Below are 12,150 nucleotides of genomic sequence, written 5' to 3'. Positions count from 1 at the left end.
TTTATTTCAAACAATTCTTTATTACAGGCATCCACCCACAAGGTGGACAGATGATCTCATACAGGTTGCAGATTTCAAGAGGCCTATTTGGACATCATTGGGTTCCGCCATGTTGAGGGCTGAGTGTGAGTTTTCATCAAACGCGCTCACCTCACTAGTTATAAAATGTATGAAAATTTTAGCTTTTGAACGATTCCCGCTAGGGGCGCTGTACAATCCGTCATACATTTAATGTCAATTTGTTTGATGAAAACTCACACTCAGCCCTCAGTAGTAAATGTCCTGTGGCTGGAATTATGATGATGATAATTACAGACACATAGCCGAGTAGATTTAGGAGTGAGAGACAGATCTGACACGACATTGAAGTCTTACGTCAGTTGACGTAGCAAAAACACACCCCTCTCGTACTTGTCTACTACCGTAGGAACTATTGCTTTCCAGTATGTATTGGCTCCCTTTCAGGGCACTTAAATACGTCCCATTTTAGCTTGGCCCTGCCACGTGTAACAACACGGTTTTAGAGAATTAGGCGTTTAAGAGAATTGACTCGTACTTCAAAAGAGTAGAATCTGAAAAGCAACCCTAACAGCATAGACTTAAAGTTCAATTTCGTGTCGCAGGCCGCACGCTGGACGGCCGCTCGCCGTCGCCCACCAAGGGCCACGGGCTGGTCAGCCCTGGGTCCACTCACTCCACCTCCAGCGGGTTCTCATCACGCCGGTCTAGCCAGGAAGGATTCCATCTTGAAGGTATGTACTGTATTATGTTAACGCCCTTCAACGTACGAGTAATTAGCTCTTGCTTCGAATGTGGGTAAAATGTGGACATCAAATTTTTTTGCACACAGATAACCTAAATCATATAATCAGTGTTTACTTATGTATCTGTAAATAATACCGTGTTCCTGTACCAATAGATTGACCAGACCATGTCTTGCAGGATAATGAATGCGTTAGATAGTTTGATCAGTTTTTTTGCCAAATAAAAGTTGTTCCATGTTCCAAACTAAAACATGTTTCCCAATCATCATCTTTTATTCCTAAACTTGTAGGCCTAAAATACTCGCCGCGACAAGCGGTTATCACGCCATTTTATCGATTTTGCCCATACATTTTGACGTCGATAAAAGTTATCACGGCGCGCATCTTAGGCCTACTGCACTGGATAGCGACTCTAGATCACAAACATGCCGATTTTTGACGCTAACAATTCTTTAAACTATTTAAATTATTAGCGTACAAGACCGAAATGGAAAACATTTAGAGATGTACTGGTATATCGGAAAGAAAACTAATGTGTTTCCTAGTGAGCACTTAAGTCGATTAGTGCTGTCACCGTTTCTATTGAGTTACATATTCAGACCTGTGTCTATAAAGTCCGTATTCAAACTGTTAATTTCTCCTACAGAGCTATCGCCAGTACAGCAACAGCTGGGCGAGATCAACAACCGCTACAGCCTGCTAGGCAGCCGCCTGGCCGACCGCGCTTCCGAGCTCGACGCGCTGCGAGACGAGCTGCGCAAGCAACTCGACAGCTTGCGGGCTCTCAACACATTCCTGGACAAGGTACGACAATGCACAGCAGGTGACGTCACAGAGCAATAGCAGGAGATCGCTACAGCCTGGTAGGCAGACTGGCCGACCGCGCTTCGGAGCTCGACGCGCTGCGGGACGAGCTGCGCAAGCAACTCGACAGCTTGCGGGCTCTCAACACCTTCTTGGACAAGGTACGACACTACACAGCAGGTGACGTCACGCAGCAACAGCAGGAGATCATTAGAGCTTGCTAGGCCTGTCATCCACTTTGCAATGGAGGGAAGTCGAACCTTAATTTCGAACTCCTATGTTCTTCTGATTAATTTCGTTGCGAGTCCAATGACAGTTTAACTTTCCCCCGGGACAAACTTGACCTTCATTGGTTGGGTTTTTATGGCGGTCAAGCTGTAGATCCTGGCTACACAGGAGTTGCAGTGGTGGGAACGAGAGGTGGGAATAGTCCCGTTAGAGCCTGCTAGGCCGACTGGCCGACCGCGCTTCGGAGCTCGACGCGCTGCGAGACGAGCTGCGCAAGCAACTGGACAGCTTGCGGGCACTCAACACCTTCCTCGACAAGGTACAATAGTTGGCAGCAGCAGGACGGGACTATTCCCACCTCTCGTTCGTTCCTACCGCTGCAACTCCTGTGTAGCCAGGATCTACAGCTGGACCGCCTATAAAAACACAACCAGTGAAGGTCCAGTTTGTCCGGTAACAACTTAAACTGTCATCGGACCCGCAACGAAATTAATCAGAAGAACTCAGGAGGAGTTCGAAGTCACCATTAGATTAATGGTCAGCTGAGCACGACCTAACTGAAAACACATTGGATGAATTCCGAGCCTAAAGCTAGCCGCATGGTTCCAGTAGGGAGTACCATAGGATCAAGCCCTTTTTCTCTCAAAAAAGAAAAAATATCTAATATCAAGCCTCCCCAACCAATCTGGACAGTTTAAGCAGTGTAAACCAGACGTTGTTTCTACAGTAAAGTGATTAGAAAGAAAGGCCTTTTTCAGATATAGCGATAATCGTGCAGTGGCTGGACAGTTCTCGTACATTTTACATCAAATCGCACGGTTACCGCCTCAGTGTATCGCTAACACGCGCGTGTGTGATCCAGGCCTAACTGATCTGGTAATGGAACCAGTTGTGAAATATCAGTTTTTATATCCCTTTGGTGCTCTTGACATTTCACTTGTCCATTACAACAAGGTTAAACCTATCCCTAAAGATACATTTTTAAGTAAATGATATTTCCACAGGTCCAAAGGCAGCTGCCCAAGGAATCCGTGCCCAACACGAAGGAGGAAGCCGACAAGACCATCAAGCAAGCACGCGCCGTGCTCGAGGAGATGTATGAGAAACAGAGCATCCTCGACTCCACCAAGACACACGTATGTATTACCTACTCAATCTAGTTTAAGACTAGACTAGACTTAAGAAAGAAGACTAATGCCCGTTTTCACCATCAATCCCTTTTAAATGACCCCTATAAAATGCCTATTATGTGTAACCATAGGGATTACTTAAAAATTAGGGATTGATGGTGAAAACGGGCATAAGGCTTTCCAAATTGAGCGTCGCGGCGCTAAGGGCGTTGCGAGTGACTCGTGAAACGAACGAAAATAAATGTAGAGAAAGTGATAAGAGTCGCAAAAAATGGCAAATTCCCAAGGAGGTTTGGAAAGGTTTGAACCAGGCTATATCCCTATATTCAGATACAACCGTGGGGGCACAAAGTGAAAATTAAGTGTTTGACAGTCACTATTATGGTCAACGCACCTTTACCAGGCTTAAATTAAAGTTCAAAACCCTTATTATTATTTGTTAATGGATTTAGCGGGAGAGGTGTGTTTTTATTACGTCAAATGCCGCAAACTTCAAATACATGACAGCACTGTTACGTTGCACGAATGTCACCTACCCTGCACCATTCGATTACCACAGAAACCTATTTCCATTCATGGATGGATCCATTTATGCGCTACAGCTGCAGTAAGCTCCGTTCTCTTCTAAAAGTATCAGTAACTACGTAAATAAGTATCAATTTTCCTTACCGTTTCCTATTTCCTTCAGGTCCGCGAACTCCTGAAGCGCAAGCAGGGCGTGCAGGGCGCCGACCGCCTCCACGACGAGATGGAAGACGTGTCGTCCAGGTGGAAGGCTCTTCACGACGCCTTCAAGGACAAGTGAGTTATTTTGGGTTATTCTATGGGAGTATGTGGATAAAAAACCTTTTTATTCAATTTGGGACCTAATTTATATCTCTATAGCTACGATAGCCGAACGGTAAAGGGGTCGGACTGGCCGACTCGAGATCCGAGGAACGCGGGTTCGAATCCCACCGCCGCTCGACTATTGTGGTGAGCCCACTCGTAACACAAGCTTATTTAGCTTACCACGCGGGGCTAACGGGACTATTAGTAATTTGTGCAATACAAATTGCTAATAATCTTTAAAAAAAAACTACAATCAAACAACAGAGGAGACTGTTGCAAAATGGTTTTAGATATTTATTTTTCTAAAAGAATACAATTATATTCACTTATAAGAAAAATACAGAATACACTTTATAATAAATAAATAAGCAGCAAGTGCACGCAACAGACAAGCTCGTTTCATTTATGTATTAAATGAAACTAGGTACAGAAAATAATGAAATTAAAATAAAATAAAATAATAACAAACCGCTCAAATGCTATATTTTTTCAAATTCAAGTGTAGTTTTATTCTTAACCTACCCACACTGCAACTACAAAACCAGCAACCTGCTTGGCTTCCATTACGTAACGCTCAACAGTTGCTATCACAGTTGCTATGTGACCGGTTTTTTTTTACAATGAACCAGATTGTTTTTTTTTTTTTTTTTATTTTCACGAGAATTCTAAAAAGTGTTTTGTAATGTAGTGCTTTAATTTCTTTTTAAACGAGAAAAAAGATTGCGTATTTTTTATATCATTTGGCAGCCCGTTAAATAGTTGTGCCCCCTCGTACATTATATTTTTCTTGCCATAATTGGTTCTGGGTGACGGTAATTGAATATCGTAAGGTCTTCTTAAGGAACGCTTTTGTGATTGTGATTTTGTTATAAATGATAGTTGTGTGTGAATAGTTTTTCTTAATATTTTATGTACAAGTAAACATGTATTAAATTTATGCATTTGAGCTATTGACATTAAGCCGGTTTTCCTATAGACTTCTGTTGTTGGTGTTAAGTAGGGAAATTGGAACAGTAGTTTTATAATTTTGTTTTGCGATGTTTGTAGTTTTTTCAAGTTCGTTTTGGGAGCGCTACCGTAAACTTCGATCAAATAATCCAGGTGGGGTTTCACTAAGGAGTTGTATATAGTGTACCGAACAGACATGGGGAAGCAGCGAACGTTGCCACGGAGAATAGACATAAGGGATGTTAATTTAGAACGAGTCTTTTCGATGTGAGGTTTCCAGGTGAGGCGGTTGTCAAGCGTGAGACCCAGATATTTCTCAGATTTTACTTGGTTTAATGGTTCGTTGTTGATGGTTAACGGATCAAAATGGGAGATTTGCTTATTTTTGGCGCTAAATATTATGTAATTGGTCTTGGCAATATTTAGAGTTAATAAGTTACACTGAAACCAACCAAACAAAGCGTCTAAGTCTTTTTGTGCTACTTGCGCCGTAGAAACAATATCATCTCCAAAGTAAAACAAACAAGTGTCATCGGCATACAGAGAAACATCACCGCATAGACCCAGATCGCCAATACCGTTTACATAAATAAGGAACAATAGTGGCCCCAGAATATATCCCTGCGGAACACCATATATGATTGATTCTGCTGAACTCTGCATATTATTGATCCTAACAATCTGGTATCTATTTGTGAGATAGGACTGGAGCATTTTATGTACCATTCCCTTAACGCCGATCGATTCCAATTTTTGTAATAGTAATTTGTGACTTATCGTATCGAACGCCTTCTTAAGATCGATGAATATACCAAGGGCAATCTTTTTGTGGTCGATTTCCGTTTTAATTCTAGTTGTAAGATCTATACATGCGGACAGGGTATTGGATTTTGTACGAAAACCGTATTGCTTACTAAAGAGAAAATTAATGGAATTTAGGTATCGTTCCAGTTGTGTATAAATAACCTTCTCAAACACTTTAGATATAACAGGCAATACAGATATGGGCCTGTAGTTGCCTGCATCAGTTCTATTACCCGACTTAAAAATTGGACTAACCTTGGCTATTTTCAGTGAATCAGGGAAACAACCTCTCACTAGGCATTGGTTAATACATTTAGTTAATTCAACCAAGATATATGGCTTAATACTCTTAACAACTTTACATGTTATGCCGTCTAAACCGCTGCTGGTATTTGGATTTAAATTATCAATTATTTTTCCGATTTCGTCAGATGCAACGGGGTCAAAAATGGAAAACTCACATTGGGAATTCTGCCTATGATACACTGGTATATTATTTAAAGTAGGTATCTGATTAGCCAATGTAGAACCTATGCTAGCAAAAAACGAATTAAAATGGTTACATATATCTGCAACTTCGGTAATCTCACCTGAACAGGTTACAAGTTTAGCAGGGGCAGCGTGGGTTTTAACTTTCCTATTGTTTAGGTTGTTAATAAGTTGCCACATTTTAAGCGGTTTGTTTACACAGTGTTCAAATAGTTTCAGGTAATAGTTAGATTTTGTCTTCTGTATGTATCTTCGCACTCTTCTCTTCTCTGCAAAGTATTCTTCTTTAGCTATTTCATCATTCGGTCTTCTAATGTGATTGTATCCTAGTTTGTCTCTTGTGCTTATTGCTTTTATAACATCTTTATTTATCCAGTCTTTATTAAGAGGGTTGAGTACCTTAGTTTTTGTTATCTTGCATTTGGTAATGGCTTCAAGTAGCATTTTTTCCAGCTTATCATAATCACCATTGCAGTCATCGAGCTTCATCGTGTTCAGTTCTCCGGGTAGTTTATTATAGTTGATACTTTGATATTCAATTTTCAAATTCTTTTCTGGTTGAAGTTGGTGAATCTCTAAGTAAATCTGTTTATGGTCTGATATTACTGATTCCACAATGGCTAAGTGGAAAGTGTTATTCTTTATATTAGAGCAGACATGATCAAGTATTGTTTTCGAGCTTTCAGACTCACGTGTGCAATACTCGGAATCTACTTTGTTTAATATCAAGAATCCAGTCTCTTTTAACATCTGCTTATAGGCTGTGGACGGTCGATTTCTTTTAAGTAGATTGTAGTTAACGTCTCCAAATACCAGTGCTCTTTTTCGTTGTAATAATTGCTCGGAGTACGTTTCGAGAAATTTAGGGTTATTGGTTCTCTCTGGTTTGTATACGGCGCCTATGTCCACAGAAAATCTATCCAGGTGTACCCATAGAAAATGATTGTCGTCTTCACAAAGATCGTGGATGTAATTGTGTTTTAAGTTCTTGTGCACAAATATCGAAACTCCACCTCCCCTCATTCCACTTCGGTAATTATAATAATGTGCATAATTTGGAAGTTGTATACTCTGTCCTTCTGCTTCTGTTTTTATCCAGGTTTCAACCAATACAATCACATGAATTTGATGCTTTGTTGAGCTTATAAGGCATCTCAATTCGTCTAGTTTACCTGGTTTGACAATACTTCTAATATTTGCATACAGGAACTTCAGTGATTTCGCAGTTTGGTTTATACTAACGTGGTCCTTTGTGAGTTCATAAGTTATAGTATCATTATTATTTGAGCGCTGGGTTTGGGTATCTGAATCGCTTTAATCGAACGTATTTTAACCACATTAAGGCTACGTTTCCACCAGAGATGTGCGAGGATGCGTAGCGATGGATCTGTAAAGAACCAATAGTATCACTTCATTTACCGAGCCGAGGTAATGTTTAGTTTGAAGCGTTGTCGTGTGCAGTTACTTTTTTCAGTGTTATCTTTTACGAAACTTTGGCCTTTACAAACGTCTATCCATTGAAACATTGTAAATTAAAAATAATTGGATTTCATTTGAAAAAAATATCAGAAAAAAAGATATCATCGACAATGGTTAAAATGGAAGTGACCATAGATTGTCAATAACGCTGCAAATATGCAACCATAAACAATAGTATAATAACCAATACATCGACATGATTTGTACATTACATGGTCTTAAATCCTTCAACAATTTCTTTACCAATCATTACCCTTTTTATTAATACTCTGTATTCTGTCCAGGATCCGCCTAATGGAGGAAGTAAAGGACTTCCACGACACTCACAGCAACTTGACCCAATGGTTAGGCGCTAAGGACCGCATGATGGCTGCCCTCGGGCCCATCTCATCTGACTCTCGGATGGTTCAGACTCAAGTACAACAGGTAAATACTAAATAAAAAGGCAGTATGGGCATGATAATGAATGAACGAGAGTGACTAGGCACTTACAGGGCAGATATGTACCATCCTAGACTGCATCGCACTTAACACCAGGTGCGATTGTGGTCAAATACCTGCCTTGTTATGCATAAAAAAATGCCTCAAGGTCACTTAATTCAAATTCAAATCTTTTATTGCGTGATCGAATCAGAAATGAGGAGATCCGCAGAAAAACTAAAGTGACCGACATAGCCTGCAGAATAAAGTATTTGAACCCATAAAGTAGATTTTTTCAGACTTTACGTGAATGAAATCGTGGATGTTTATGAGAAATAATGCTTCAGAAACGTGGTGACTAGTTCAGTGATTGATTTATTGTACGAAACAGTGAAATAATCCTGACATTGACACATAAATGACACCCAGTGACGTCCTAAAATCGGTATCATTTGACAGCTTGTAGTTGTTGCTCAATTCTGAAGGATCTCACTTCAAGAAACTAATTAACAATCTCTCCTACAGGTGCAAGTCCTCCGCGAAGAATTCCGCGTCCAACAGCCTCAGCTGTCCCACCTGGATGACGTGGCGGCCGCTGTATTACAGCGCTTGGAGCCGCGATCAGCTGACGCCAACAAGACGGCCCAGAAACGGCAGGAGATCCACGACAGATGGGATGACCTGCTCGGAAGGTAAGAGAGAGAGAGAGAGAGTACTACTTATTACGACTTAATTGGTCACGTAATAGACCAACCAGAAGCGATAGGAGATCCACAACAGATGGGATGACTTGCTTGGAAGGTGAGCAAAAAAACATTCTTTAGTAGTTCGACTTAACTCGACACACGACTAACAACTGAACTCGTCACATAATAGACCAGGACGAAGCAGGGACACAAAAGATGGGGTCGATTTGCTAGGCAGGTAAGAGAGAGGATGCCACTTAGTAGGTCAACTTAGAGACTATTTGGTGCAACCAACTGTCCCACCTGGGTGACGTGGCGGCAGCAGTATTACAACGTCTGGAGCCGCGATCGGCTGACGCCAACAAGACGGCCCAAAAACGGCAGGAGATCCACGACAGATGGGACGACCTGCTTGGAAGGTAAGCGAGACTAACCTAAATTGACTAAACTCGTCACAAGATTTAACTTGACAGAAAACTTATCTCGTCACAAGTTTATACGTAACGTAATTTTACTCGTCATATTGTTATCTCATTTCAGCCAAATGACGTCCACTACTGGACCTATTCCTCCCGCAAGGATTTCCATAATGAACGGTCCTACGCTATACGGTCCTATCTCATGGCTCAATTTGTCACGAGATAACACTCGTCATATGACATATATTTAGACTGGGCTATGACCTATATCGTCACAAACAGACCTTCTTTTTTGATGTTATTTTTATGAGACGATTGAGTTATCTGGTCACTTCATTGAACCTGATTAAACTATGTAGGTACTTACATAATATGTCTCTTGAAGTAACTGGTCAATCGATTTATCTCACCGCATGAATTTAATTCTGTTCTCGGAAAAATATGCGCTCTACAATCCACAAAGAAGAAACTCTTGGCCTGCTCTTACTTGATGGAAACTGATGATTAGGCTGAAGGGCTGAAGGTGAAAGTTATAAAGATGCACATGGGGAACAGAGCGTTTAATCTTTTACTAATTCTCAGCATAACAGCCAAGCTCTCTTTATTTTAAGAAATTGAAACACTGTAAATCCAAGTATATTAAGGCGATTAGAGTCCTCTTCCGCGTCAAATGGGCATTTTGTAAAGCCTACTCCTCTTTTACTGCTGGACAGAAATAGTTGAAAAAACTATATGTTATACAGGGTGTTAGGTAAATGGGTATATGAGCCGACACTAGCCCATGTTAACATGGGCATATAAATGGTATGGCGAAGTCAGAAATTTAATATCAACATTTTTTTTTTAATTTTCATAAAAAATAAATGTTATAAAATCCGATTTGTATGAAAATTTAAATTATTAAAATGAAGATATCAATTTTCTGACTTCACCATACCATTTATATGCCCATGTTAACATGGGCTAGTGTCGGCTCATATACCCATTTAGCTAACACCCTGTATACATAACACTAGACAAATGGCAGGACCTTGCTCTAAATAGCGCCATCCTGAAGAGTTCAAATGCCATAGGTCCTAATGCTTCAGCGTTCATCAGTTGGCGTCACTGTCATAGCCACTAACAAGTATTTAATACCGATCTACCGGGGATTGTACTCGTACAACCTGATCGAGTTAATTGCGCACCTGGCAGCTGTGACGTCATATCGACGCTCTGATACGCACGGGGCGAACGCGGAGAGGTTTACGAGGTAGAGTCACATTCTAACTAGGTGCGCAGTTAGCTGGATCGGGTTTTACCGGTTTGACTTAACTCGACACACGACTAGGCGCTTAGTTGCTTGTAGTTGGGTGATACTGTCTCATATGACTTAACTCGTCACGAGTTGTGATACGAATTATCTATCACACAACTAATTTCCTTGCATGACTTCCATGATGTCATCGTCTATCTGTAGAAACTGTTACCTAACGACATTGTTTGTTTGATAAAAACTTCCGCCTTCGATTGATCCAGCCTGACCCTTTTTCACGCGTATTTTATTTATTTATTAGGGATATCAACAGCTTACAGATGTAACATTAAACACTTAACACTATGGAAAGCCAATAAGAGATGTATATTTTGCAATGTATGTAGGTATATTAATCCAAATTTTTCGTTCAGATTGGAAGCCCGCGGCGAGAGCTTAGGAGCGGCGGCGGACACGTCTCGCGAGTTCGACGCCGGGCTTGCTCGCCTCAGGGACGCTTTACACACCATCGCCGACAACTTGGACAGGCTGTCGCTGGACAACGAGCCGGAGGAGCAGTTGAGGAAGATCGAGGTAAGCTTTAATATTCTGTTGTGTTAATGTATGTATGTAAATATTTATATTAACCGGCAGACAGTGGTGACTGAGTTTGTTGCGGCGCTTCTTCTCAGCACTTGCCAATTGTTGGTCTCGAAGCGCTGGTAGGGTAAAAAGATTATGAGACATGTAGAGGCTCCTTAAGAGCAAAATGACGATTTGTAAGAACTATTTATTAGTCTAAACAAATAAAGAAATTTTGACTTTGACTTTGACTTTGAATGCCACAGTTTTTTTTACGATGACTTCATGCGGTTTGCACATTCAGCCAGTGATAGGTAAAATGTGACCTGATATCATTTAATTCAAGGTTGTTTAAATTGTGGCTTCGTGCAGCTTGCACATTTAGCCAGTGTCAATTAAGTGAATAAGCAAAAACTTTTATGTAGACTACGTTGAAGTAAACAGTTATTAACCTATTTTACGCGAAGTAAACATTTATTTAACTTATTTAACGCTAATGACTTCAACTTATACTATTAAACAAGATATCTGCTTTTGGACAAGTCACAGTGTGGGCGTCTACAACCCGCTTGCACATACATGATGTGCCTCTCGATTTAATACAAAGACTTGATCGTGTGCTAACGAGTAATTTTTCAGTAACTTTAGATTTTTAGCATGAGGTCATTTTTTTTAAACGTTGAATTTGAGTTTGATCTCATGCATATTTTACCCTTATGCATTTTTGCCTTTTTAAGAGTTAGACCTTATGCCTAATCCGAAACATACACCTAGTCTAGCACTATACATTACTATACATCAGATATTTTTTATATTCGTCTTATTTTTTAGGATTCTGACTTTTTTACCATATTAAAATGCAAGCAGATGCTTCTCCCTACGTAGGTAGTTCACTAACTCATAAAATATTGTATTTATTTATCCAGAACCTGGAGCGCCAACTAGAAGGCCAGCGGCCATTGCTAGCGGACTTGGAAGCGGCCGGCGCCGCGTTAGGCGCGGTGTTGGCCGACGCGGCCGCTCGCCAGGACATACAGGCCAAACTGGCCGCCGTGGCTAGGCAATACGACAACCTGCAGAGGAAACTCGACCATAGGAAGGCGGAGATCGAGGGCGCTTTGAAGTGAGTACATTGACAATGCTTCTTTTTTTTTAATCCACAACGAAGGAGCTCTTGGTCTGTATCTCACCTGATAGTAAGTGACGATCAGGCCGAAGGTGGAAGCGAGCTTCACCCGGAATCCTCAACCACGGAGGAACTGGCTATCTTACCTCTAACTGCCGAAACACAATAGTGCTGTTAACATTGTTGTTATGGCGACAGACTTAGGT

At 40.9% G+C, this 12,150-nt stretch overlaps 1 protein-coding gene across 1 annotated transcript in view; it reads left to right on the top strand.

Annotated features, from left to right (window-relative positions):
* LOC135083026 (dystonin) overlaps positions 1-12,150 on the top strand; it is a 282,038-nt gene that overhangs the window by 199,950 nt on the left and 69,938 nt on the right. Inside the window, exons 47-54 of the mRNA XM_063977789.1 lie at positions 624-752; positions 1,411-1,568; positions 2,801-2,932; positions 3,615-3,727; positions 7,762-7,903; positions 8,423-8,589; positions 10,671-10,830; positions 11,745-11,941. Coding sequence (XP_063833859.1) covers positions 624-752; positions 1,411-1,568; positions 2,801-2,932; positions 3,615-3,727; positions 7,762-7,903; positions 8,423-8,589; positions 10,671-10,830; positions 11,745-11,941 — 1,198 coding nt within the window. The remainder of the gene's footprint in view (positions 1-623; positions 753-1,410; positions 1,569-2,800; positions 2,933-3,614; positions 3,728-7,761; positions 7,904-8,422; positions 8,590-10,670; positions 10,831-11,744; positions 11,942-12,150) is intronic.

Source organism: Ostrinia nubilalis, chromosome 22 (genome assembly GCF_963855985.1).
Source record: "Ostrinia nubilalis chromosome 22, ilOstNubi1.1, whole genome shotgun sequence".
NCBI lineage: Eukaryota > Metazoa > Arthropoda > Insecta > Lepidoptera > Crambidae > Ostrinia > Ostrinia nubilalis.
Note: the sequence above shows the minus strand (reverse complement) of the source record. Positions and strands in the feature narration are given on the sequence as shown.